Below are 27,596 nucleotides of genomic sequence, written 5' to 3' on the forward strand. Positions count from 1 at the left end.
TGTTTCTCAGCTATTAAGAAAGACAATAGACTTGTTCACTGGTAGTTTTTCTGCTAATTCTTTTTCTACTGTTTGTCTTTTGCATATTTCTGTCTTCTTGTTATGTTGATTTTCACACATAAACAGTAGGGAAAAGCATAATGCTATATACAAATCCACGCTGAGCAGAATCTTTGAGCTGAATCTAAACTATGCTTTCCACTAGACTTGAGGCACTTCTACGAGTAGAAAGAGGGAGTAACTTTCATCACCCTTCTCTCAATATAGATTCCTGTTTTTCCCCACAGTGCTGTTCCAGAGATTTCCTTGTCCTCCAGAAACAGAGGGTTTAAATCCCCATGCTATCATAAAGCTCAGAGGTGATTTTGGACATGTCAGTCTCTCTGTTTATTGTATCCTACTTTATCTTTTTTCTGAAGATAAAATGAGGAAAGGAAAACTAAGTATATCACCCTAAGCATCTTGAAGAGAGGTACATAAACCTGCAGCAAGAGGAAGAGAGAGGGGAAAGTTCTATTCTGTTACCACTTGAGCCTAACTACATAAGCTAAAAAAGCTAGACTACATGAAGATTACTGCAGGCCTGGCATTGGAGAGGGCACTCTTAAATAGGGCCTTTAACCTCAAGTGGTCCCTGCTGCCCTAGAGCAGGTATAAAGTGATTGAGCCAACAGCAGTCTAGTTGCTACTAGTGGCAGTAGTGGGGTTGAACAGCCACTGGCCACTCCCTTGTTTACTTAGCTACCTTCCCCAAGACACAATCAGTACTGGGTTCAACATCAGCTGCTTGCCACAGCTTGCTTTCTTGCTTCCTCTCCTCCCCAGGGCAGGAAGAGAACGAGGTATGTGACACCAGCAGCTAGGTGTACAAACACATGTTGGAGAGGAGGAGCTACATGATGCTCTCATGCATGTTTGTTGCAGCTGATAGCATGTAGCTCCTTTTCTGGCACAAGCTGGCACCAGGCACCTGTAGCTCTGGCCAGCCCTCCATCCTGGAGAAGTTGAGTAGTGGTGCCATTTGGCACCATTGCTACTAGGAGCAGTCCTCTGCTGCTGGCTTAGTCACCTGTCTACTTGAAAGATTTTTGCATGAGTGAGGGCACCTATGGGTAGTGGAGTCATCTTGCCAAGCATCCCCCCAAATCCGGAGCTTGCACCAGGGTACAGCTTCCTGATTTAAAAAGTAGAAGTGGAATTACTAGCTGCAGGCAGTACAAGAAAATTAACAGAGTACTTGCTTTTAGCAATCTCAGTTTTTAAAGGAACAGTAACCCAGTTTATAAATGATGTTGCAGAGCAAGGGGTACATATTAATAAGTAGTTTACTCTGTTTTGTATTTAATCATGAGGGGAAAAAACATACTCTCTCTAAAGCTTGGGTGTAATCAGATTTTTAAATTAATTCTTTCCCTTTTGCTTCATATGCTCATGGGCACTGATTTTCTTGACAGTTGGTGCTAAGGTTACTTTTCTTCAAGTGAAAAGTCTGTTACAAGGTATAGAATGTCTTAAAGCTATTGTATTGAATGCACACTGGAAAAAATAGGACCTGAAATTAATGAATGAGCAGTTAAACAGAGATACTTTAAGAAAGGATGTTTTCAAGGAAATTAGAAGAGCTAGTTGTGCAGCATCTTGGAAGTTAGAACAAAGTATAATAGATTAGATAAATACTGCTGAAGAGTGCCGTCAAGTCATGGCTGATTTATGGCGACCCCTGGAGGAGTTTTCATGGCAAGAGAGTAACAGAGGTGGTTTGCTATTGCCTGCTTCTGCAACCCTGGTCTTTGTTGGAGGTCTCTCATCCAATTACTAACCAAGACTGACCCTGCTTAGCTTCCAAGATCAGACAAGATCAGGCTTGCCTGGGCTAGTGACAATACTGGAAAATAGAGATCTGGAGGCTCACTGGGAGACGCAGTTTCAAAGCCCGTTTCAGCTTTTCCAGAAATATTTTCTCTTTTAGAATGAGTAAAAAGCTTCTTAAGGCACACTCAAAATGTATAGCATGAAAAAGTGGAATGGCTTTTTTGATTCCAGTGGAAAAATTGGGCAATTTGGGGAAATACTAGGAAAAAACTCATATGAAATATTTTCTCTTTTTGAGTAAGAAAATCCTTTAAAACAAAGCATTTCACTCGTTCTACATTTACAGCATTAAAAAGTCTGTGAGTTTAAGTTGGGAAATTATGAAGAGTGCTGAAAAAAATTCTTATACTATAGGTATACACAACATTTTCAGTACTTTATTTAAAAAACAGTGAATAATGTTGCTAACAATGTCTTTAATGATAATACATTATTAAAGTGTTCCATATTTTCAGTATTACAGTTTAATGTAATATCCAGACATGCTCTCAGTCCTCACTGTGACTCTATGAGAGAGTTCCTGTCCAAATCATATAATTTCTGTTTACTACAGAGTTTTTTTTCTGCCTTCAACTTGTTTTCCCTGCCTCTCAGATGGCAAAAATTAAAGAAATGTGCTGTTATCATAGGGTACATCAGTTTGCAACTCTTTCTTATATTGGGTATACATACAATTTTTCTTGTATAAAAAAAGATATTCATACTTTTAAATATGCCAAGAAGTAATGTGTTTTTTGTTATTCAATCAGTAAAAGAAATTTAGGTTTGATAGGAAATTAAGTATTACGTATATTTCAATTTTCACCAACATTTCAGGTTTCTGCGGGGAGGGAGAGGTTTTTTTTAATTTCCAAAATTTTTACATTTCTACTCGAAGGTAATGCAAATGAAAAAGTAAAATGTCAATGCACACATAAAGTTTAGTAAAAGCCTTGCATCCCTGGTAGCATTTATATACCAGTTCATTTGGAACACTGGAAAATAAATCTCTATCACTTACTATAATCTGATTATAATCTGTTCCCTTTCTTTCAGACAGATGATTTTACTCATCTGTACTCTCTGATAGTTCGTCCAGACCTTACTTATGAAGTGAAGATTGATAATTATGTGGCCGAAGCTGGCCATCTAGAAGAACACTGGGATTTCCTTCCTCCAAAAACCATAATTGATCCTGATGCTCCAAAACCTGACTACTGGGATGAAAGGGAAACTATTGAAGATCCCATGGATAAGAAACCAGATGTAAGACTTTTAATATAATTACTTCATGCTTTGTTTATCAAAAACTGAATGCCATTTCATTCATACTTAGTCTGCTGCTTTCTTGTTTCTCATGCTGATCAGTTGCTGCTGTGTCTAATTCTAGAATTAGCTTTTACAAAGTTAATACCTATCATTCTTTTTGTTATAATTGTTTTAATAATTTATACAGTGCTTTTGGCTTAGGAAGTGTTTTATATGCTTTTTCATGACTGTCACAATGATAGTTATGTATGATTCCCATTTTACAGACGTGGGAATTGATGTTACTTTTCATCATTTACTAAGACTGGCTAAAGTGGGATTATAAAAATTCCTGCTGGAGTTCAGTAACATTTTTAGCATTCTATGCATGACATAATTTAAAACTTAATAGTAGAGGATTCTCACATGATCACTCTCCCTTACTCATGTATGCTGTATATATGAAAATAACTTTTATCTATAATAATTATAGTATTAATAAGCTTCTGGAAAAAAGTATTTCTTTACAGATATTGGTGGGGTGGTTATGTCTCCCTGTGCAACTGCAAACGATATGTACTCTTTGCATGGTCTCTAAATTGAGCTTCCTTTGCCTCTTAAACCCACTGAATAACTTGAGGTCCAGGATTGCTCACCAACTTCAAATTTTTCTGGGGACCATGAAAAAAATTTAATACCTGCCACAGAATTTTTGATGGAGTGCTACAGCTTCCATTGACTTCCAGAAGATAGTTTATGGCATCCACTGGCTGTTGTTTCTTGATGGGCAACATGAGATACCTATCTCAAGGGTTGAAACAAATTGTGTTGTGTAACCTCATGAAATGGTCTGTATTTCCCACTGGTCAGAGTGCTCCTGTGCTGTCTGAAAGGCCCCTGTACCCAACTGGTTTCACTTCCACAGCTAGCACTGTTTACTTTCTTTTTGGAACTGGAGAGCTGAGTCTGGGAGCTGGACCTGAAATTCTGTCTTGACCTTGTCTAGGAGGATCTTTTATACTCCCCTCTGAACTCTGGAATGGTTATGTTCGAATGAAAGAGCTAGGAGTTACACCATTTGGTGTGCCTGCTATCTCTGTTGGATGAGAAGGATATCACTTTTTTTCTTCATCGTTGTTTCAACTAAGATGTCATCTAGACTTTCACTTTAGCCTATAAGAAAAATAAGGAATGTGTACTGGCCTTGGAAAGAAAATTTGTTGTCTGGCTCTTGAGCCAAAGATTGTGCATAGCAACCACTGCCAAACTGTCTCCCTTGCAAAAAATTCAGTCTACACTGCTATCTAATATGAAAGCCGTTGGTCTCTCTCAAGCCTGTGTAAATATTCAGTTTGGATTCTTAACAAGTTTCTTCAGCCTCTAAAATGATGAACATACTATCAGCAATGTGGCTGCAGAGGCCTTGATGGGCAGGGACATCCTCTCATGGGTAGGGGTGTACAAAATGAAACAAACGAGATTCAAATACACGTGCAAATTGCTTTTTTATTTCACAAAAGCAGCTTCCAGAACCAGGTCCTAGAAACCATGGTGCAATGAGTGCCCTCCAAGCACCAAAATGTCTATGTGTTTTGTTTTGGTTCTTGGCAGCACAGGAACGCAGTCAGCGGGCTAGCAGCATCTTGTTTTTCTTAATGACAAATCTACCATCCATTAAGATCCCAAGGAGAGAAACTAAGTCCTTAGAGTTATACCAGTTAGCTCTATTGGCAGAAAGAGAATGTGTGTGTGGTGTACATTTTCTGTTCAGCGATTCCTGAACAATGCCATTGCCTCCCTATCAATTGGGTCATTGAAAGGGAAGGAGTACTGACCTCTCCCCCCACCCATCAGTTTCAGAAATGTTCCTTCAATTTAATACCATGGAGGGTAGAGGGGAAGGTCCACCTTGAACAGCAAGAGAAAAGGTTATGGAAAAATAGAGGACTGCTATTGGGGGGGTGAAATCATGCTGCCTGCCTGCTTGCATTTGAGAGATGAAGGAGCTTGGTGGCAATTAAGGTGAGAATACCCTGTTTTACAGCGGAAGTCTGACTAAGTGCAGAAGGAAAGATTCACCACTGGCCATCTCTCGTTGTGGGAATGAAACTGCCAAAGCTCAAGGAAGCATGGCAGCAATATGCGACAGAAAGATGCTGATACAAAAAGTTTATTGGTACTATCATCACTTAGAAAAAGAAAAAAGAGAACATAAAAGCAGAATTTTTATTTAATGATGTCACTGTGCTGAGCTGGTTGAAGTACGCTCCTGCTTGAGCACCACCCTGCTGCTGCTGCAACATTGCTACAACTTTGCCAACCAGTTTCCCACCATAGTGTGCACCAATGTTCCCTCTAAGCTGTGCAGTGCTGTGAGGAAAAAATCTACTTCATGAGCTGAAACAATAACTTAACATTAAAGTTGTGAGCGTGCCCCCCCATTTTAAATGTATTTCAGTCAACAAACATACAAACAACCAGAAACTAATTTGTATTCTTTCTCACATAGAAACAACAGTCATTCATACATAGTTTCTAACTATCAAACAGGATGATACAAGAACAGTTTGCAAAGTGACTCAAATCCAGAATATTTAGGTGCTGCCAGAAATGGACAGCCACTTCATTATCCCTAGATGAAACCCTAGGGTTTCCACTCTCAAGGTGTGGGCTGGAGTTGGAATTACAAATGAGCGATTCGCACAGTCATTTTAAAAAAGAAACTTTATGTGCACTGGAGCTTCAAGCAATTTTCCAATCTGGCCAAGACATTCTCAAGAGTTATATCTCTCATATTGCTATCGCCTCCAAGCAAAGATTCTGAGCACATTACTTTTGCATTATGTAGGAAAGCGGTAAATATGTTTCCAGGATTTTTACTTAACAGTGTGTATTTATGGCTGAGTGGTGCCCAGAAATAACAGTACTTTAAGCAGAGATGGATTACCAGTCAAGTAGCAAGAAAAAACCTAGTTTGTTCATGTTGGCTAAGTTCTAGATTTTCCCAAAGCCTCCCCTTTAGAACAAACATTTTCATTGACAAAGATTCAATGCAGCGCCCTTAAAATTACACAAGTATTATATGAATGTTATTATACACGTATTTATTCATGCCTAGATGTTTATGGTCTGATAAGTGCAACCTTATCAGACCATAAGGTGAATTAATCATCGCAAATACAATTTTGTTCTACTGGACTGGGTTCCCCCGTTCAGTTATTGGGCAATACAAACACTGAAGAGTGATGCTTTGATTTTCACGAAAAATTAAAAAATTACCTCAACTTCTTTGCAGTTCTGATTGAATCAAACGTCCACTCAACCACCTGCCCACCACTGCTGCCTACTCCTCCAGCTCCTACTGCTGTGAGAAAGAGACTGCATGGCTGAGAGGCCGTGTGGGCATCCGCTCACCACTGCAGCCTCCTCAAGTTCCCAACACTGGGCCGGAGAGGCTGCTCAGTGGGCCCAGCTCAGAGGCCACATGGGTGCCCACTCACCACCGCAGACTCCTCCAGCTCTTGGCACCAGGATGGAGAGGCTGTTCAGTAGACCCATCTGAGAGGCTGTGCGGGTGCCTGCTCACCGCTGTGGCCTCTTCCAGCTCCCAGCACCAGGACGGAGAGGCTGCTCAGCAGGCCTGGCTGAGAGGCCATGCGGGTGCCTGCTCACTGCCGCAGCCTCTTCCAGCTCCCAGTACCAGGACAGAGAGGCTGTGTGAGCACCTGCTAACCCACTTACCGCCATGGCTGCTGTGGCTGCAGTTGCCTCTGCCTCCTCCAGCTCCCGATGCCAGAGAGGCTGCCGGGCTGGCCCAGAGAAGGGGCCACTCGGCCATCCGCTCACCACCGCCTCCTTCTCTGGCTCCCAGTGCCAGGACTGAGGCTGCTCGGTGTGCATGGCAGAGAGGGAATTCCTCGATGCCAGAGCCGGAGCTGCACTAGGCCCTCCGGGTGGTCCTGCAGTGCTCTAGGCTTCTTAGCTGTGCGCTGAGTAATGAAAATTCATGCGCAATTGTGCATGAGCGCATGTTAGTGGGAACACTGGTGTGCACCCAATGACACACCTCCTTCAGGCTCCGTTATATTGTGTGGGTAGTGTACTTGAAGAAAAACTTGGTGGGCCAATGGTTTAGAGAGAGGACTATGTTCTGTTTTGGTGCTGTTAAGTGCAAAAACAGCTGCTCCAGAGCCTCACTTCCCCAACCTCCCTTGAAACAGTGTACATCGGAGTGTGTGCAGCCAACACTCTCTTAACATGCATCTTCCCCAAGCAGTCTTCAGGTTCTGTAAACACTGTCACCTGTTGCTGTGTGCTCTCAGATTTTATGGGCCGATGGTTTAGGGGGAGGACTGTGTTCTGTGTAATTTTGGTGTCATTAAGTGCAAAAAGAACTTCCACAAAGCCTCATTTCCCCAAACCCTGAAACTCATGATTAATGAAAAAACACACACACATTAGATTTTAACTGGTAACGGCCCACACAAAACAAACCAATGATAGAACAAAGTATGGCTGTGATATCCCACAAAATGGAGGACTCTGCTAAAATGGTCCACCCAGGCTCATGGATCCTTCTGGCTTCCAAAATACACTGGGGGGTTTTAGAAATCAAAACTGAGGCCCCATTGAGGCTGCATGGAATCTGAAGATCCTTGAAGCTGTTGACAAGATTGCACCTCACTGACCTCTTCCTCACAGTGGAAACCAGCCCCATGGCTCAGCACAGAGTTAGATGACCTAAAGAAGACTGGAAGATGCCTGGAAAGACACTGGCAGAAAACTCGTGCTGAATCTTATAGAGCATTCTACAGAGCCTATTGGAAGACTTAGGTAGCTGTGGTGATAGCAGCAAATAAATGTTACTTTTCTGCAACCATTGCATCAGCTAAATCATGTCCATCCTAGCTGTTTAAGATATCTCGACATCCTTTCAGCTGGTTAAAGAACGGACAATTAGCTGTGTGTCATGAGTCAGCCAAGGCTCAGCGATAATGAGGACTCCTTAGGGGAAGAGGAGCCCTGTGCAGCCAGCTTTGAACTACCATAAGCTAAGGACTCCTCAGGAGAAGGGGAGCTAACAGAAGCTGACCAGCAGGAGGCTGATCAGCAGGCACAACCAACAGCTGGGGCAGAGCCAACACCCTCTAGCTCTGATCCAGCAGGTGAAACTCAGCTGCCCCCAGCTCTCCAGCTTCACCTCCACCCTTAGAGCGCCGTAAACAGAAGCTCAGAATGAAATTGCAGGGAAGGAGGCAAAGTGCATGCTGGAACTCTGACCTTGGACTGCCTGACTTTGCCTAACCTGATTGCTGGAACCTTGACCTTGGACTGAATGACCACACCTTGCCTAGCCCCTGGAGTCTCAGCCTTGGACTGTGTGTTGGAGCCCAGTCTGCCTCCAAGCACCAGTACTGGGAACCTGCAGGCCAGTACACTGTGATACCTTTGCAAAGGTTTTTTTTAAACTGATAAAATAGCTTGAATGTGGCCTAATTTGAATGCCATTTGTTTCTGAGTCATCTTGACCCAGTCACTGTGATGGATATTGACAGAATTCTAGCATCTATGAAGGCCACTACTTGTATTCTAGATTCTTGCCCATCTTGACTACTAAAATCATATAAAATCCACATAAATGAGCCCTTGATGTCTATTATAAATCAATTACTAATTCAAGGCAACTTCCCTCAGCCTCTCAAAGAGGTGGTCATCTGCCCACTACTTAAAAAATATCCTTAGACCAAAGTGATGTAGCCAATTATCATCCAGTTTCTAATCTACCCTTTCTGGGCAAACAGGTTGAGAAAGCAGTAGCTGACCAACTCCAGGCCTTCTTGGACAACTCTGATACTTTGGACCATTTTCTGTATGGTTTTAGGCCAAGCTATGGGACGGATATGACTCTGATGACTCTAGTTGATGACCTTCTCTTAAATCTATCTGGATCTATTTGCAGCCTTTGACACAGTAGACCATGCCATCTTCCTGAGGTGCTTGAAGACAGAAGATATCATGTTCCAAAAGGTGCAATCTTATCTTCTGTGTTATTCAACCTCTATGTAAAGCCTTTAGGAGAACTCATTTATTGGATGCCGTCAGTATGTAGATGACACCCAGCTCTATATCTTGTTATCCAAATCCCCTGGTGAGGCCATAGAGGTACTGAGTCACTGTTTAACAACTCTTGTCAACTGACTGAAAACAAACAAATTGAAATTAAACCAACAAGATGGAAGAAATACTGTTTGGAAAAGCAGAAATCTTGAAGAACGTGGTGCTTCTGCACAGGGGCCACACAGGCAGTGTTCCCAGTAACATATGCTGCTGTGCAATTGCGCATGAATTTTTACCCCTCAGTGCACAGCTTCTCAGCTGAAGCACACGGAGGGGTGCCCTGGGACCCGCCTTCCCTCTTTCTTTCCCTTTGGTAGGCCCACCTGGAGGACCTGGCTTGGAGGATGGGGGAGAAGTGCAAGTGCTTTGAGGGGGAGCCAGTCCAGGCAAAGCCCTTTCTGCTGCGTGAGGGATGGGCACCTGGCCAGGAGGCAGGGAAGGTCCTTTTCCTTAGCAGGAGAGCTTCGCCCCTGGCAGGTGCCACACAAGGGAGGAACAGGGCAGAGCAGAGAGGGGCCAGGTGCTGGTGGCAGTGAGGCCGGGCAGACCCCAGCTTGCTCGCTCCAGGGACCCTCCCTTGAGCCTGGCCATGGGGCGGCTTCTCACCAGAATCCGCTTGAAGAGATTGCTCTCCTTGGGTGGCAGAGGCAAGGGTGGCATGGCAAGAGGGTGGCTGAGCGGCCTCTCCGTGGTGGCACCAGGAGCTGGAGGAGGCAGCAGCAGTGGGTGGGTGGCCAAGCGGCCTCTCCACCACAGTACCCGGAGGCAGTGGGTGGCTGGCTACATGGCACACCCTGGCCTTGACTGGCTCGCATGCACAGCACTCGTCTAGAGTTGCAAGCTCCAGGTAAGCTTAGGAAGTTCCTGAAGAGGGAACCTGGCTCTTGGAGAGGGTGGGAGTTGAGGATGTTTGCTTCCAGCTCCTGAAACTCAAGCCATATTTCCTCCCACCCCACATTGTTACCCTGGTATATAACCCATTCCCTATTGTATTATTTATTGAATGCCCCATTCTGTTGATTGTATTGACTTACACTGTAAAATGTGCCTTGAGTCTCAGTGAGAAAGGCTGACTATAAATAGTGCAAACAAAATAAAATAAATAGCAATCCTGAAAGGTTTTTAAGAGATGTACAGAGGTGGCTTGCCATTGCCTGCCTCTGCGAAGCAACCCTGGAGGGCCCACCTATTTACCTTCCAAGATCTAAGTTCAGGCTAGCCTGGGCTGTTCTAGTCTGGGCTCAGGTGGTATACTGCCCCCAAACATGGAGTATCCACTTAACTCTTATGCTAAAATAACTGAATAAACCTTTTATCTGCACATTTCTCTAATATTTTTAAAGTCCCTAATACCCTCTAGCAGTTGCCACATCATGTGGCAGTGAATTCCATATATTAAAGATGCACTATTTAATATATGGTTAAATGAGGCTGATAGATTGGAGAAGACTACATTAAACTGTATGGGGATGGATCTTTGACATACTTCATTAAATGTTCGTGAGTTTTATTAGAATCTAGCCTTCTGGTGAAAATGCATGTTTGTATTTCTGACAGTATGTGGTTCAATTTATTAATAAGATGCTAGGAAGTCACATTCCTTTAGATCCAAAAGTGATTCTATTAGATTTGTTTAAAAGGGTGTGTGTGTGTGTGTGTGTGTGTGTGTGTGTGTCTCTCTTCAGATATAAAATTGGTGTTAAGCTTCACTACTGTAGCAAAAATGGCCACAGCTGCTAATAGAAAAATACGACAAAATTCAGATAAATTTATCTGACATAGATAAATTTATTCAGACATGCATTTTCACCGGACAGCTAGAAGCTAGTAAAACTCAGAAACATTTAATGGAGTATGCCAAAACAGATCTACCCCCATTCAATGCAGGTAAATGCAGGCTGCTCCAATATATCAACCTCTCTAATCAAAATCACCTTTGCCTTGTCTGGATTCAGTTTCCCTTTGTTTTCCGTCTATCTCTTGGCCACAGTTACTGTGCAGTGGCCCAGTGTGGAGATTACAATCTAGGAGACTTAATTAAAGATATGCATAACTGGGTGTCATCAGCATATTGATGGCACCCAATACCAATGCCTCAGACAATCTAATTAAAAAGTCTTTTAATCAAATAGATTCTGGTTTTGGAAAAGGCACACTCAAAACTTTAATGCAAGTTGCTGCTCACAAAGTATTTCCAGCTCACTGTCCTGCTTCCAGAGGTTGCCGAGTCTGCAGAGTGCTGCTGACAGGTAACGAGGTCCAGCTGGCAAGGCGAGGAATGTGCAAAGTCCGTAAATCAAGGGAGTAGTCGAGGACAGGCCGGGTCAGAGGTCAGAGAGACAGTTCCAAGGAGCAAACACAGGCAGTACAGTAGCAACTTAAAGAACTTGTTGAAGCCACGCTGAAGGGAGCCCTCCCTCTGGCTTTTATACTCTAAGGGCATTCGGTCAGCTCGCACAGCTGCTTCAAGTCTCCTCCTCTGAAGCCCCTCCTTCCTCTGAGAAGGCTGGCCTGTTCAGAGCCCGGAGGCGTGCAGATTGATGTCGGGTCTGTAAGTCTCTTCTGTCCCTGCTACGCCGACGTTGCTCTCGATAGTCTGGAGATGTTGGAGGGGATAAGGAAGCTGGCTGCATCTGGGCTGGTGGCTCTGGGTGGGGAAGGGGAGCTTCTGGCTGGGATTCAGCATCTGACTGTTCAGCTGTGGACGGCTGCTGGGAGACAGGCTGCTCCTCCTCAGGAGGAGCAAGGCTGTCAGCAAGCGTCAGCTGTTCCAGTTCCTCCTCCTCAGAGGACTCGTCAAGCTCAGGCTGTACTATGACACTCACAACACGGCACCACTTAGAGGGAACATTGCGGTGACACAGATGCTTTCTCTGTGGTAGCCCCTGTACTATGCTGTCTGAGGCAATTAGGAAAGCTCCCACTCTCCTGGCTTTTCACAAACTATGCACAACGGAAGGACTTTCAGGAGGGCTTTCTACCCCGATTATAGGGCTGTGTCATAGGTAGCTCAGAGGGGTGCATTGGTAGGGACAGGGATTATATGCTCCGCATATGTTGGATAAATTCCTGGGAGTTTAAAATTGTGATTTATGATATATTATGGCCTGATGAAAGACGTAATTAGGTCTGAAACGAGAAAAAGAGAACGATCTGGCCGGCTTACGCTCGTTGCCTCAGCTCTCCGTTCCCGCTCACCTTACAGCGGCTCTTACAAGCGTCAGATTGAGACGGCTTGTTGTGTTTGGCCTCAGTGCCTTATTTATCCATTCCCGCTCATTCTACAGCGGCTTTTACAAGCGTCGGACCGGGACGTCTTGCTGTTTTTTGCCTCAGTTGCTTTAATTTGCTTACCTTCAGCGGCCTCTACACGTATTGGATCGGGACAGCTTGTTGGACTACGGCTGTCTACTAGGGCCATTGCCCTTTTCGTGCAAATTGGGGACTATACCAGCTATAGCTATTATTGACAATAATATTGTATATTTACTGGTCTGTGGAATTATTTATTGTTCCTTGTATTTTTGTATTACACACTAAAATTTGCAGAAAGTTGTATATTTGCCTTGGGTAATTTCCGCCTGGGGTGAGCTTCTTTTTGTTGTGTGGTGCGTGGCTGTATTGCGGTTAAGCTCTTTACCCCCCCTTTGTATTTTTTTAGGACTGGGACCAGCCAGAAAGAATTCCTGACCCACATTTTGAAAAACCAGGTGACTGGGATGAAGAGATGGATGGAGAGTGGGCACCACCATTGATTCCAAACCCTGAATATAAGGTAAGATTAGTAAAGGTTTACTTAATCATAAATACATTATATAGGATTGAATCCAATCCTTCTACAATGGAACATGTTCACAGAAGGGCTTTTTGCCATTTTTGTCTTCCCAATACAGCTTTCTGCATCCCTAAGCCAGAAGCAACATGAGATATAATTAAGGAGATGCAGGGAAAAGGGAAAAATATTTCTCAGTAATTTTAAAGATGTCCCTTAAATGCCCACTCAAGGACTACAAATGTGTGCTGAAAGGAAGTCACAGAACATTGAAGTTAGTAGTCTTATCCTAAAAAGGGAAGTTTGGGTTGAGAGGAGGATACTTTTCAACTGGCTATGTCCCCACAATTCAATTCAATGACGTGGTGGTATCACTATAATCACAGTCTTGAATGTGGGCCCTTCCTAGTGATATGTGCCAAAGGATCTTAAGACCCTAAATAATTTTCTTATTATTACACTATGAGCTTGGATGGGATTAAAATGTTTGGAGTGTGTTCTGGATCCTGCTGTATGCTTTCTGTGACCGTTATGACAAGATACATCAACAGTAAGACAATGCACTCAATACTTTGACCATGAACTAAATTTTGTGAATGAAGATGTGGAAGAGAGAGGAGCAGCCTGATGAATAGAAAGAGGAAGAATTTTCTAGCAACAGGGAGCACTGTGACAAAATGCCTCTGTTCACAAAAGAAAGGAGAAGAGGGAAGGAAGGATCTAAAATGAGATGACCATGAATGAAATGAAGGGAGCAGGATGTAGTGGAAATGAAGATGTAGGAGGTGAAAAGTTTTAGAATTAAAGCTAGAGTCTTACAATTATAGAAGGGTTGAGGATGACTGGATGAGGATAAGATGAAGTTTAGTAGCTATTTGGGTGTGAGAAAAAGATAAGGGGAAATCCAAGCTGAACAAAGTAGGAAGAAGTGAAGGCAAGTCATTGATCAGTATCCTCCTCCCAACCCAAACTTCCCTATTTAGGATACTGTAAGTTCTTCGGAACTCAAGCAGTCTAATTATTTTCCATTTAACTAATGCAAACTAACTTCAATGTTCTGTGACTTCCTTTTAGCAAGCATTTGTAGTTCTTGAGTGGGCATTTAAGGGCCATCTTTAAAATTATTGAGAAATAGTTTTCTACATACCTAGACAGTCCTTTGGATATACAGAAACCTCTTAATAATCTTTGGTTATAATTCTAGAAACATTTTCATGGGAGTAAGCTGCATTGAATAAAATGGCACCTTCTTCCAAGTAGACCTTTGGTTTGCTCCCTCTGTGAGTCTCATTTTACTGTTCTACTGATAAGCACTCAACCATCAACTTCATTATTCAGAGAGCAAGATCCAGGTCCAATAACACCTTAAAAACTAACTAGATTTCCAAAGTATGAGCTTTATTTTCTTTTTTTTGTATTAAACATTTTCTTTATTTAAACCATAAACTACACACCACAACACAATAAACAACAAACATAGAGAACAAGAAAAAACACATAATTCTAAATATAACACACTAACAATACATATATCTATAAAATTAAGAGAAAAAGAAAACAACCCCCCCCCTAAATTACACTGCAAGTTGAGGTCCGATTTTCTCCGCAACAAGTATGTATCATTTCTAGAGTCCCACTTATTCTAAGTTAGTCACAAACCTCCTCTTTTTTCTATTGGTCCTATTTCTTAATCCATAAATCCAGATGCCATCAAATCCTTGTTATTCATTTCATGCAAAAAGTCTATTAACGGTTTCCCTTCAGTCAGGAAGGGAATGTCCATTCAGTCATTTCATTGAATGTTCAGTCAATGTCCTTTCTCTAATTAATGCAGTAAGTTTTGCCATTAATGCAAACTCCAAAATTTTTGTCAATCATTCCTCCACTGTAGGCAATGTTGTAGTTTTCCACTTTTGTGCATAAAATACTCTTGCTGCTGTAATAAAGTATAAAAACAGTGTTCTAAAACTTTTTTCCAACTGGCTGTCCATTATTCCCAACAGAAAAGTCTCTGGTTTCAGCTGAAGTTTAATCTTCAAAATCTTCTGAATCTATTATTGTATCTGCAACCAAAAACTCTTTGCTTTCTTACATGTCCACCACATATGAAAAAATGTCCCTTCTTGTTTAGCACATTTCCAACATACATTTGACGCCCCCTTATACATTCTAGCCAATTTTTCAGGAGTCATATACCAACGATACATCATTTTGTAAAAGTATGAGCTTTCAAGAGTATATCTGACAAAGAGAGTTTTGACTCTCAAGCTCATACCATGGAAATCTAATTGGGCTTTAAGATGCTGTTGGACCTGGATCTTGCTGTTTAACTCCAGACCTGCATGACTAACCCACCTGAAATTATCTTCATTATCTAAGCGGATCTGGAAGCCCCATAAGGAAACCCAGGTCAACAGAACAATTTGGAAATCACCCTATCTTCAATGTTCCCTTGCAGGGTTTTAAGCTCTCAGGGGCTTGAAATTGCTTTACCCTTGCTTCTCCCCCACCCCCTTCCCTATGCTTTTCCACACACTTAACTTATTCCTAATTTTCTTAGCAGTAGATTCACAAGCGTTAGAATAAGATTGGGTACGGTTCTTCCACACGTTTGTCCTCCTATATATTTACAGTTTTGGACTCAGTTTATTTTCTTCCATATGTGCCCTGAATAATCAGAATTTTCAAGCAAGGGCACTGTCATCATTGGTGGCATCATTGGTGATGTCAAAGCACACGCACACTTCTCATTTTTTGTACATGCTTATATTGATATATCAGTATAAGTGCTCAATTTTTTAAAAAGAGAAAATGAACACACTGCTCGTCTTTGCATGGGGAAGCCTAAAAGGGGAGCAGCTACATCACCTATCCCAAATCCCCTCCCCCCATGTTTCAAACTGGAGTGTCTCACTCAAGCAGGCTGACAGTTGCATTCAGGGTCTAGGGCGCCTACCAATGGCTGAGTTGGAGGCACCTGGTAGGCAAGGCAGACCACGAGCAGTTCAGGCAGTCCAAGAATAAGGCAGTTAGAGTCTAGTCACAGGCAAAGCATTCCAAACAAAGACATAAATACTACAAACCACACTTCCCGGAGTGTATAGTTAAAGAGAGTCAATTAATTAGTTTTCAGATATTTTGTTTCATTGTTTCTGAGACTCTTTAAGTGCTCATTGTTTCTGTGTCTCTTGGATTTTGTATGAACGGTTGTAGTTTCGAAGTGATTACATCCTCTCCACTAGTTGGACTGTTTTGCAACAATTGCATGTGTATTTATTGTGGTATTTATTGAACTATTTATTGATGTATTTATTGGATTATTGAATGTATGGTTAACTGTTGGTTGTATGTGAATTGTTATTTTTTATTGTGAATATACTGCAAAATATCTGGAAACTAATTAATTAACTATCTTTAACTATACACTCTGGGAAGTGTGGTTTGTAGTATTTAGTCCTTTGTTTCCAGAGTAGCCCTCATGGTTTTACAAACAGAAAGGCGGGCAGGTTCACTACTCCATGATGATACAAGATGTAATATAATCCAATTGCAAACATAGACCAAAAGAAAGCAAATATAACATCTTTCTTATAGGCATTCTCAAAACGTGGGATAAATATAAATATACAAATAATCTAATCCCAAGAATATCCAGATACTCAACACTGTTATTGCAAGAAGGACTTCCCACAGAAGTCCTTTCGTTTACTCAATTAAAATTTTGTTTACTCAGTTAAAATGGAAACTACAAAGGAATATATGGCTAATAGACATAGCTTCAAAAAATGGCCTTACAGAAAAAACTGAGTTAGAAAACAAATTACATCAAACAGTTCCTCGGTTCCTCTGTTTTCAACTAACCTACTTCACCAACCGAATGAAATTACAGGTCATAATGAACGAACCCAAACAGATCTAGAGGAGCTATAAGGCACAGAAGAGCCTACTCGAAAAGGATCAATCGCTAAAATCTACAGTATTCTTATCCACACAAACAAAACAAAAAGCAGGGCTTTTTTTGAGCCAGAATGCCCCAGAACAGCGTTCCGGCACCTCTTTAAAATACTCATGTGACTGCTGTCACATGGGTATTTTATAAATGACCTGTTTGGGCCCAGATTAGGGCCAAAATAGCCAGGATTGGGCCGGTGCCAAGCAGGGGAGGGGTATACCACCTGTCAGCAACCCATTCCAGGCTGTTTTGGCCCTGATCTGGGCCTTTTCGGTGCTGTTTTGGCCATTTTGGGCCCATTTAGGGCCCAAACTGGCCCAAATCGATCAAAATTGGGCCCAAAACGGCCAGGATTGGGTTGCTGCCCAGCTGGGGAGTGCACTACCATGCAGCAGCAGCCTGTTCTAGTCTGATCCTGGCCATTTTGGGCCCAAAATGGCCCGGATCCAGCCACTGCCAGGTGGGGGAGTGCTCCCCTGTGGCAGACCTGCACGTTCCGTGCCAATTCAGGCTCAATCCGGGCCAAATGTTGCCTTATCCGGGCTGAACCAGACCCCCCCCCCATGGAGCACAGGAGTGCTCCCGGGGCGGCCACAGCCTGCGTGATGACATCACTTCCCAGAAGTGATGTCATTGTGCAGTCCTGCGTATACGCATGTATTGAGAGGCGCATCACCTCCTGGGAGTTGCCCTGGGTGAGAGTTCCCCCATCTCTTTCCTCAAAATAAAATCCCTGAAAAAATCATATCATTACACTCAAAATGGCAGCAGGATTGCAGAAACGCAATATCAAATGAAGAATGGGAAAAGACCTGGTCATCAAAGTTGCTCAGTTCACCAGTCATCAGCACAAGATTACAGACCTTCAAAATAATTCACTAATAGTATCTCACTCCACAAAAACTAGGCAGAATATCCTCAGCTAAGTCACCACTGTGCTGGAAAAACTGTGGAGAAGTAGACATGTTTTCACATTGCTGGTGACGGTGTAAGCACATTTCTAGAATTCTTCAAAAAGTCTTACATCATATCCCCCTAATAACAAACTACACTATACCTCTAGAACCAGAACTTATTTTCTTAGACCAGTGGCAAAACCAATCACTTCTTCAGATAAAATAGGACCTGATTTCAGCCCTCCTAGTAGCAGCTAAAACCACTGTGTCATCAAAGTGGAAGTCTCAACATCCACCTAATTTTAAGCATTTGGTTCACAGAGATATGGGAACACCTCATAATGGATAAGATAACAAATTACAATAATCAATAAGCTATCCCAAATCAACAAACTTTCTAGAGAAGTGGTACACGTTTTTAGATTTCCTTTCCAGCAATGATTCACAACTAACAAAATCTTCATATCAAATGATAAAAATACACAGATATAAGCAATAAAACTCCCTCCCATCTTCACAATACTATCATGTTATCCTGCTGTTCTGGTTGTGGTTCCTGTGATGCAACAGCCTGGTCCTCAAACTCCTCATCCTTCAAGGAAGAATCAGTGGCTGGTGGTGAGATGGGTGTAGCAGGCTGGCTCACAACACTGACCCAGAGTGAAGGTACTGAAGTCAGCACTAGGGATGTGCAGGGCCAGGGTGATTCTGGTTTCCCGATTCGGTTTACCCGAATTGGGGAAAAGATTCAGAATAAAGGGAATTCCAAAGTGGCAAGCCACTTCGGAATACCTGATTCAGAAAGATTCAAGTTTGCTTCGTAAAAATTCGGCTGTTATTTTCAATGGGGAACATACTCCCGGCTTTCTGAGAGCCTGGAGGGGGGAGCATTTCCTTTATGAAGCAAAGTCTTTATGACTTGGTGGGGACCTTCTCCTAACTCTCCTCTAACAACCCCCCAAGTTTCAGAATGATTGGACTTTTGGGGGGCCATAACATGGCCCCCCAAAAGGTGCCCCCATCCTCCTCCACTCTGCATTATTCCCTATGGGGGAAAAGAAGCGATCTTTCTAGGTGGCTTGGGGTGGCATTTTGCAAGCAAAATGCACTCAATTTTCCGGGGACCTGCTCCTACCTCTCCTCCCACCCTCCCCCCAGTTTCAGAGAGATTGCACTTTGGGGGGCCATTTTATGGTCTCCCAAAGAACGTACCCCCATCCTCCACTCTCACTATTCCCTATGGGGAAAAACAAAGGGTCTTTCTACGTGGCTTGAGGTGGCATTTTGCAAGCAAAATGCACCCACTTTTCAAGGGACCTGCTTCTACCTGTCCTACCATGCCTTCCCCAAGTTTCAGGGAGATAGCACTTTGGGGGCCATATTATGGCCCCCAAAGGGTGGTTTTCCCACCACACCATCTTATTTCTACTGTGGAGAAGACTCCCACACATTAGAAACATATGGATTGTGGCTGCCAATGGCTACACTACACACACCCCAAGCAGCCCCTCAGAACCAAACTCCCCACACACATAAAAAACTAACCACCCCTGCAGTAACTGCCCAGCTACTCTCGATTGGTTCCTGTTGTGGGAATATCCAGACTTCCACAGCAGGAACCCATGGAATGTGACATCCATGGCCACAGGCGTAATCCCCCTTTCAATCTACCCTCCTAGCAGCCCCACAGACCCAAAAACACGCACCCCCAAGTTCCCACCACCCTCAGAGCAGGCTGGCCAGCCACTCTCCATTGTTTCCTATGATGGGAACTTTTAAACTGTCTTTCCCAGGGCAATTATGCACAGGCCAGGGGTGCCACAGTGGAGGGTTCACTCCTGAGTGCAAGCTCATCCCTGGGAAAGCACACCTGAACCACAAACGCATCCCAAAGTTCCCCACCACCCCCAGAGTGGGCTGGCCAGCCACTCACCATTGTTCCCTATGATGGGAACTAACCTTCACTCTGGAGAATAACTAATGTGAACAGAACCTAACTTTTACTAATTCTTTTCCTACAGAAGCCTATTTACTGGGGGGAAACTACCCTTGGTTCCCTATCAATTTAGTTCAGAGGGCAAATATTCAGTGAAGGCCTACAACTAGCCTACCTTTTAAAAACACTATTTAAAACTATTCTGGGAAACCCAAAGTAGAACCAAACACAGCTAAAACTAACAGCACTAACTTTAACACTTAAAAACTTTAACTCCCCCCGCAACAATTGAAATTAAGTCCCAATAGTAACTTTAAATTCCCTTCCCTTCCCCCCACCCAGACAAGCAGAAACCCACCACCTCCCCCCCAAACAGAAAAGCCAGTGAGTCAGTGACTGAGTCTCTCACCAGTCCTGCAGTCCAGCGATGGGCAGGCAGGTAGGCAGGAATCCTCCAGTTGAAGTCCTCTCCTCCTCAGTGGCAGGCTGCAGCCAAACTGGAAACAGAGAGCCTCTATCAGCCACAGGGGGAGTCTCTCTAGGCCAGGAACAGAATGGAAACTGGTTAATTTGGATAATTAGTAACTATTAACCTTTAATCCAAATACTATTAACCTTTAACCTCTCCCCCAACAACTGGAAAAAAATCAAGCCTCTAACCCTTTAAGGCCCACCCAACAGCAACTGGAAAATAAAAGCCACAACTAAACTATAAACCCTTAAAACCAAACCAGCCTCCCCTCTCCAAACAAATGCCCCAGCCAGCAGCCACTCAAAGCAAAAAAGAGGCCACTACACACACACACACAAGAATCCACCCCCACAAAAAAAATAAAGTAATTAAAAGTAAAAAGCTTCAAATTAAATTCCCTTCCCTTCCTCCCCACCCAGACAAGTAGAAACCCACCACCTCCCCCCTAAATAGAAAAGCCAGTGAGTCTCTGATTGACTGTCCTACAAGTCTCCTGAAGTCCAGCACTGAGTCAGTCAGATCCTCGCCATTGCAGAAGACCAGGCTGTCATGGTCCAGCCTGGGCTCAGTGAGAGTGAGGACTCCTCCTCAGGAGGAGAGGGGCTTCGTGTAGCCAGCCAGGACTCCTCAGGAGAAGAGGAGCTCCATGCAGCCAGCCCTGACTCGGCAGAGGCTGGTAATCAGGAGCCACAGCTGTTGGCTAATCAGAGCCTACAGCCAGCAGCTGAAGCAGAGCCATCAGTACTCTCCAGCCCCAGCACCACAGGGGAAGTGCAGCCAGGGACTTCCACAGGGGAAGCTCAGTCAGGGACTGCCAGCACCACAGGGGAAGCCCAGCCAGAGGCTTCCACCCCCCCAGGTTCACCCACACCCAGAGAACGCCGCAGACAGTGCCAGAGACTGGAGCTGCAGGAGAGACGGCGCAGTGCTCGTCTCCTGAGCCAACGCCAGCTGCTGGAGGGTGATGATGAGTAGCTTCAGGATGGAGCCCCAGCAGCTGGCTGAAAACCATGCCTGGCTATAAAAGCCAGTCAGGAGCAACAGCCAGGCGTGGAAGCAACGTCTCTACTGTCTGCAACCACTCCGTGCTCCGTGAACCTTGCCCGTGCCTACTGTTGGACCTGACACTACCGGTAACTGACCTTGGACTGTGCCTGACCTTGCTCTTGGACTCTGGACTCAACTCTGGCATTAGCTTGTGCTCTGACCACTGCTTTGACTTGGCTTTTGGCTCCTGAAACTCCCTCTGGACTTGGTATCAAGGTTTGGACCTGCACCACCCTGCTTGGGCTGGCCCAGCCCGTGACACAGGCCACACCACAGAGACAGAGAGAATCCACAGGCACTCTCTCATTCTCTCTCTAGGCCAGGAACACAATGGAAGCTGGCCCAAAGGCCAACTTCTAATTTAAATTTCCTGCTGCATCTCCTTCCAGAGAATCCGTTGGCTGGAAGGAGAATGCAGCAGTGGGATTGGACACTCCTAACTCCCCCCTCCCTTCCCTGATCTCCCGCCCTCCTCCCCCTTGTACTCCTAGTCTAGTCACTCATCCCTCCGAACCTGTAAATTCGGCGGGAATCTCTGACTTTGCTGGCTGCTTACATTGCATTGCAATGCAAACAGCTAGCAAAGCAAAGCTTCTCACTTTTTTTGTAAGTTGGGAGGGGTTAGGAGGAGGTAGTGAGTCACTCACTTCTTCTCCCCCCTCCCTTCTTCTAAGAACGCATGGGAAGCTTTAACTTCCTGCAGAAGTTAAAGTATTTGCAAACAGCCAGCAAAGGGCTGCTGCCAGCACACCCGCTTCAGAAAGCTTTGCTTCGGTATTTCCGAAACTTTCCAAATCAGTCCCGATTCGGGTTTTTTTTCTGAATTGGATACCCGAAGCACACATCCCTAGCCAGCACCAAAGAGGCAAACTGATCTCTGTGGGGATGGACCGTGGAGCAGCAGCAGCAATTATAAAACCATACTGCTTTTCTTGGCACCAGAACTGACCCACCCCAGCCACTAGGGCTTTTGCAATTATTTTTTGCTTTGTCATTGTTTCAGCTCTGTATCAGATTTCTGCTTATTTTCAAATTTCTATATCCTGTTGGAGTGTTTTCCAACCTGTGGGTTGGGACCAAAAAGTGGGTTGCAGGTCAGCAAGCCCTAATGGCAGTTCCTGCCCTTTGCATCCTTCTCTTTCTCTCTGCTCTTCTTCCTTTCCTGCTTCTCACATTCTTGCATCCCCCTCCACCTTTGCAACAATAAGGAGGGAGGGGGAAGCCATCTGACAAATAGTAACTTTATAATAGTAGGTGAAAAAAAGGAAGGAAAGACTGGAGAGTAGGTAGGAGCTATTAAGCACATGGAAAAGTGAGAAGAGGAGAGAGAGAGGTCTGTGCAAGCGTAGGTTCACTGTCGTGTCTTCTGTGCAGTCCTACATGGGAACTGCATATGCGCAGGCCAGCCACAGATGTATTAAAGCTCCAAAAGGCATAAGATGCTTGCCTGGCCTTTTCGTGCACTTTTTTAGTGAGCATGGTTATAAAAGCCAGGGCGAGCAGATCACTCTCTCAGTTCCTCTTTAGCTGCTGCTGAAGAAGGACGTGGTTTGACTCCAAGCAGAGAGAAGAAAGAAGAAGATGCGATTTCGAAGGCGCTCTTCAAGAAGTGACTCAGGTGTGGTTCCAGGATGGCCCAATCCAATGGGCACAACAAATGCCCAGCAGGAACAGGTGTCACGCCTGAAAGTGGCACTTTGGGAGTCTGCCCTGAAGGGTGTCTCCGATTTCAAAGTGACTAAAGCTGCTAAGAAAGGACCACAGTGCCTAGAATGGGCCTCCTCATTACCACCTACTTCGACTCCAAGTGCCGATAATATGAACCAGTCAGTTCCTCCTACTTCAGCTCCAAGGGCTATAATACAAACCAGTCATTTCCTATTAAAGATTCTGGCCCACCTCGATCTTCTTCCGAGCCGCCGTGGAACAAAGCCAACCTGAAGTCGAGGTATACTGATAAGCACCTGGCTCCAAGGGCACAGAAGAAGAAACGATCCTCAGCTTCTGCTTCATTTGCCTCTGTGGCAACCAGTCCACCTGCAATTCCGAGAACTCCTTTGCCTGCTTCTGGGTGTCGATCGGCTTTCGTTCCTACCATTTAAATGGCAAAACGCCAGTCTTTCTTGAACTAGGAACGTCTTTATCTCCACTAAGATTCCCCACTCTAAGGCAACAGGCCTGGCGGCTTTCTCCATCATGCAGGGGATGATAGATGTCACAAAAGAAGCTTTGTCCACTCTGGCATCCGCATGAGCAACTTCAAGAAGTTAGACAACCTTTATAAAACCAAACAAAGTGGGGCTGGGCTCTTATTCAACCATCCTCCTGCTAATTCCATAGTCATGGAAACTCTCCAAACCAAGGGTCTTCCATGGAATACTGGCCATTCTGCTCTCCACAGACAAAGATGGCAGGAAACTGGATATTTTAGGGAGAAAGGTTTATGCTTCATTGGCCCTTAACTTTTGTATTGGCAACTATGAGGCCATTATAGCTAGGTACCAGTTAGTCATCGTTGTGTCTTCTGTGCAGTCCCACATGGGAACTGTGCTTGCGCAGGCCTGCTGCGGACGTATCAAAGCTCCAAAAGGTGTGAGATGCTCGCCTGGCCTTTCTGAGCACTTTTTGAGTGGGCATGACTATAAAAGGTGGGGCAATCAGACCCCTCCCTCAGTTCTTCTTTAGCCACTGCTGAAGAAGGACATGCTTCAAGCTCCTCTTTGAATCCGAGCAAGAAGATAGAAAGTGAGAAAGAATATATAAAGCGAGAAGAAGATGTCTTCAAAGGCACTTTTGGCCCAATCTGATGGGCACGATAAACGCCTAATGTGCCTAGGAAATGCACATGATACCTTGTGCTGTGGCATCTGCAAACAGGCATGCCGAAAGCCAGGCATGAGAGGGTATCATGCCTAAAAGCAGCGTTATGGCAGTCAGCCATCCATGGTGTTTCTGACTCTGAAGTCTCGAAGGCTGCTAATAAAGGACTGCAGCGCCTGGAATGGGTCTCCTTGGTTCCTCCAATTTCAGCTAAAAGCACCAACAATAAGAACCAGTTGGTTCCTTCTACTTCTGCTACAAGTGCTGCCTATACAAACCAGTCAGTTCAGAAAGATTCCAGGCCATCTCAGTCTTCTTCAAAGCCACCGTCAAAAAAGGCCAAGCTGAAGTCAAGGCATACTAAAAAATGCCCAACTCTGAAGCCGCATAAGATAAAGTAGTCTTCAGCTTCGGTTCCTTCTGCCTCTGGCTTCCAGCCCACCTGCAGTTCTGAGAACTCCTCCTCCGACTCCAAGGAAACATTTGGCCTCAGTTCCTGCCATACTAGACAGTGAAATAGACCTCTCAGAACTGGGAATGCTGTTATCCCCACTTGCACCTTCTCCAATATGAGCTACACATAAGAAAGCAACTTCTTCGGTTCTGACTGACACCAAGAGTTGTATGGAGGTTGTTAAAAGTCACAGGCGTCCCTGGGTTCCATACTCTTATGAGTCACCCTATCATTATTATTCCTACGAGGATCTTTGGGTCTTTACCCGCTGCCTCACTACTTCCTACATGATGAGTACAACCATCCAGAACCTCACTCCTCGATCGCAAAGATGAGACCTCTTAGGTTCCTCCAACAGTTCCTGAAGACACCAGGTCTGCAGAACCAACACTTGATCCACCAGCGCATCCTGATGACAGTTCCGACTGTGATTCTGACTTGGTATCTGAGCCATTACTTCATGAATGTATAACAAAGAACTCTGCTGTTTCTCCCACTGAGCATCTTCACCTCTACTCTGAACTACTAGTCAGAATGGCAAGGTCATTGGAGATCAAGGTGACTTGTTCAGCTCCGACTTTGTTGGATCCAGTCTTCAAAGTTCTCCACTATAAGGCAACGGGTGGCTTTCCCAATTATGCAGAGAATGATAGATGTCAAGAAGGACATTTGGTCAACTCCCAAATCCGCACTGGTGACTTAAAAATAAATTAGACAACTTATATAGAACAAAGCAAGACAGGGCTGGTTTTCTGTTCAATCACCCTCCTGCTAACTCCATTATTATGGAGAACTTACAGAGCAAGGGCCTCCCATGGGGTGCTGGTTATTCTGCCCCCACAGATAAAGAGGGCAGGAAAGCTAGATATATTAGGCTTCTTCTGCCCTAAATTTCCATATTGGTAATTATTAGGCCATTATGGCCAGATATCAACTGTTCTTGTGGGACAAGATTGGGCCTTACCTTAGTCTCATCCCTGATGAGAAGCAACATCTCAAAAAATTCCCCAAGGTGAAGGCCTTTGGCTCTCTAAGCAGCAAATCCTTACTGTGAGACATATTGGGGATTGCTCTACACGAGCTATGGCCTCTGCCATTGTGATTCAGAGATATGTGTGGCTTAGAACCACCACCTTAGCCCCACATCATAGGTTAAGAGTTGAAGATTTATCCTTTGAGGGAAATCAGTGGTGCATCTACTACTGATGATGCACTTAAGAAAATCAAGGATGATAAAGTGACTGCTAGGTCATTAGGGATTACCCCAATCGTTCCATACAAGCACCAGTTCGCTCCCAGTCCCTACCCTCATTACAACTCCAGGTACAATCGGTTCCCGTCTCAACCCAACCAACACCTACCTCGGACCCAGCAGCCTGCTCTATCTATGGTTCCTTCCAATCAGCCCAGACAGAGATATTACCGTCATGAGTCTAAGGAAGGTTCCAATTCCTCCAGAGAGCAATCGGGCAGCACCAAACAGTTTTTGATGCCAAGCCGTCTTTCCCCCTCCCTATCAGTCAATCCCTGCCCCTGCGTGCATGAGAGAAAATTACCCAAGAATTCTGGGTACTGTTCGGGAAGGTTACTCCCTAGAGTTTGCATCCATTCTCCCAAACGTTCCTCCTCAGTTGACCACCCCTCCCCCCGCCTCAAGCACTTTTGATGAAGGAAGTGCAAAGCCTACTACTGAAACAGGTATAGAGCCAGTGACATCCTCCGGTTCCGGGGGGGTGTACTCCTGTTATTTTATGATAGACAAAATGTCAGGGGACTCTCGCCCCATATTAGATCTTCCTTTGTGAATATGTTTCTGGTTCAGAAAAAGTTCAGGATGTTATCTTTAAAAGATGTTTTACCTCTTTTAGAAAAACACTGTTGGTTCATTACTTTGGATCTAAAAGACATATATTTCCATGTCCCAATTCTTGTTTCTTACTGAAAGTACCTTTGGTTCCAATGTGGTTCTGAAAGATACCAATACAAGGTCCTTCCTTTTGGTCTTTCCTCTGCCCCTTGGGTGTTCTCCAAGGTTATAGCAGTAGTGGTTGGCCATCTCAGGGAGAGGGGTTGCACTGTATTTCCCTATTGGAATGATTGACTTATCGTGGGCCAGTCCAGAGTCAGTCTCCTGTCACACTTCCATAATACTCTCAACCCTTCAACAACTAGGTCTAAGAGTCAAATTGGAGAAATCCTCCTTGGTTCCACAACAGAGGGTAATATTTGTTGGAACAGTGTTGGATTCCACACAAGCTTGAGTTTTTCCCACCAAGGAATGTATAACTCAGTTCCGAGTTAATCTGAACACGGTGCACTCATTCAGACGCCAAAGTGCAAGGGAAATCCAAAAACGGTTAGGTTTTATGGCCTCTCTGACACTGATAGTGCCGTTTGCTGGCAATTGCAGAATTGGTTTGTCAGGATATTGCATCCACACTACCAGAACCCGTAAAAGTAGTTCTTGGTTCCGAGGATTATTCACAAAACCCTGTCATGGTGGAACAACGAATGGAACCTAATGGTAGAGACCCTGTTTGGTTCCAGCCGCATTCACCTTTCCATCTACACAGATGCCTCCCTGTCGGGATGAGGGGCTTACTTTGGAGACAATCAGGTGAACGACCTTTGGTCTTGACACGAATCGAAGTTTCACATCAACCTTCTAGAGCTAAGGGCTATTTAGTTTGCCGTAAAAGCCTTCCTCCACCTGGCCAGGTGCAAGAATATTCAGATATGCATGGACAACACAACTGCTCTGCATTATCTGAACAAACAAGGTGGCACAGTTTCTCTGTCCCGTTCCCAGGAGTCTGCCCTGATTTGGGAATGGGCAGTCCACCATGGGGTGTCCCTAACAGCCATTCACATTGCTGGGGAGGTCAGCACTCAAGCAGATGCCTTGAGTCTCTTGAAGGATCGCAATTACAAATGGTTCCTCCATATGGATTTCCTTCAACCCTTGTTCCAAGACTGGGGGGTTTACAACTGTAGATCTCTTCGCTACCACACTCAACAAGAGGTGTCCCCA

At 44.3% G+C, this 27,596-nt stretch overlaps 1 protein-coding gene across 1 annotated transcript in view; it reads left to right on the plus strand.

The window, feature by feature from the left end:
- LOC129330010 (calreticulin-like) overlaps positions 1-27,596 on the plus strand; it is a 64,347-nt gene that overhangs the window by 18,375 nt on the left and 18,376 nt on the right. Inside the window, exons 3-4 of the mRNA XM_054979830.1 lie at positions 2,908-3,117; positions 12,878-12,991. Of these exons, the coding sequence (XP_054835805.1) occupies positions 2,908-3,117; positions 12,878-12,991 (324 nt within the window). The remainder of the gene's footprint in view (positions 1-2,907; positions 3,118-12,877; positions 12,992-27,596) is intronic.

The sequence above is a fragment of the Eublepharis macularius genome, chromosome 5, assembly GCF_028583425.1.
Source record: "Eublepharis macularius isolate TG4126 chromosome 5, MPM_Emac_v1.0, whole genome shotgun sequence".
Lineage (NCBI taxonomy): Eukaryota > Metazoa > Chordata > Lepidosauria > Squamata > Eublepharidae > Eublepharis > Eublepharis macularius.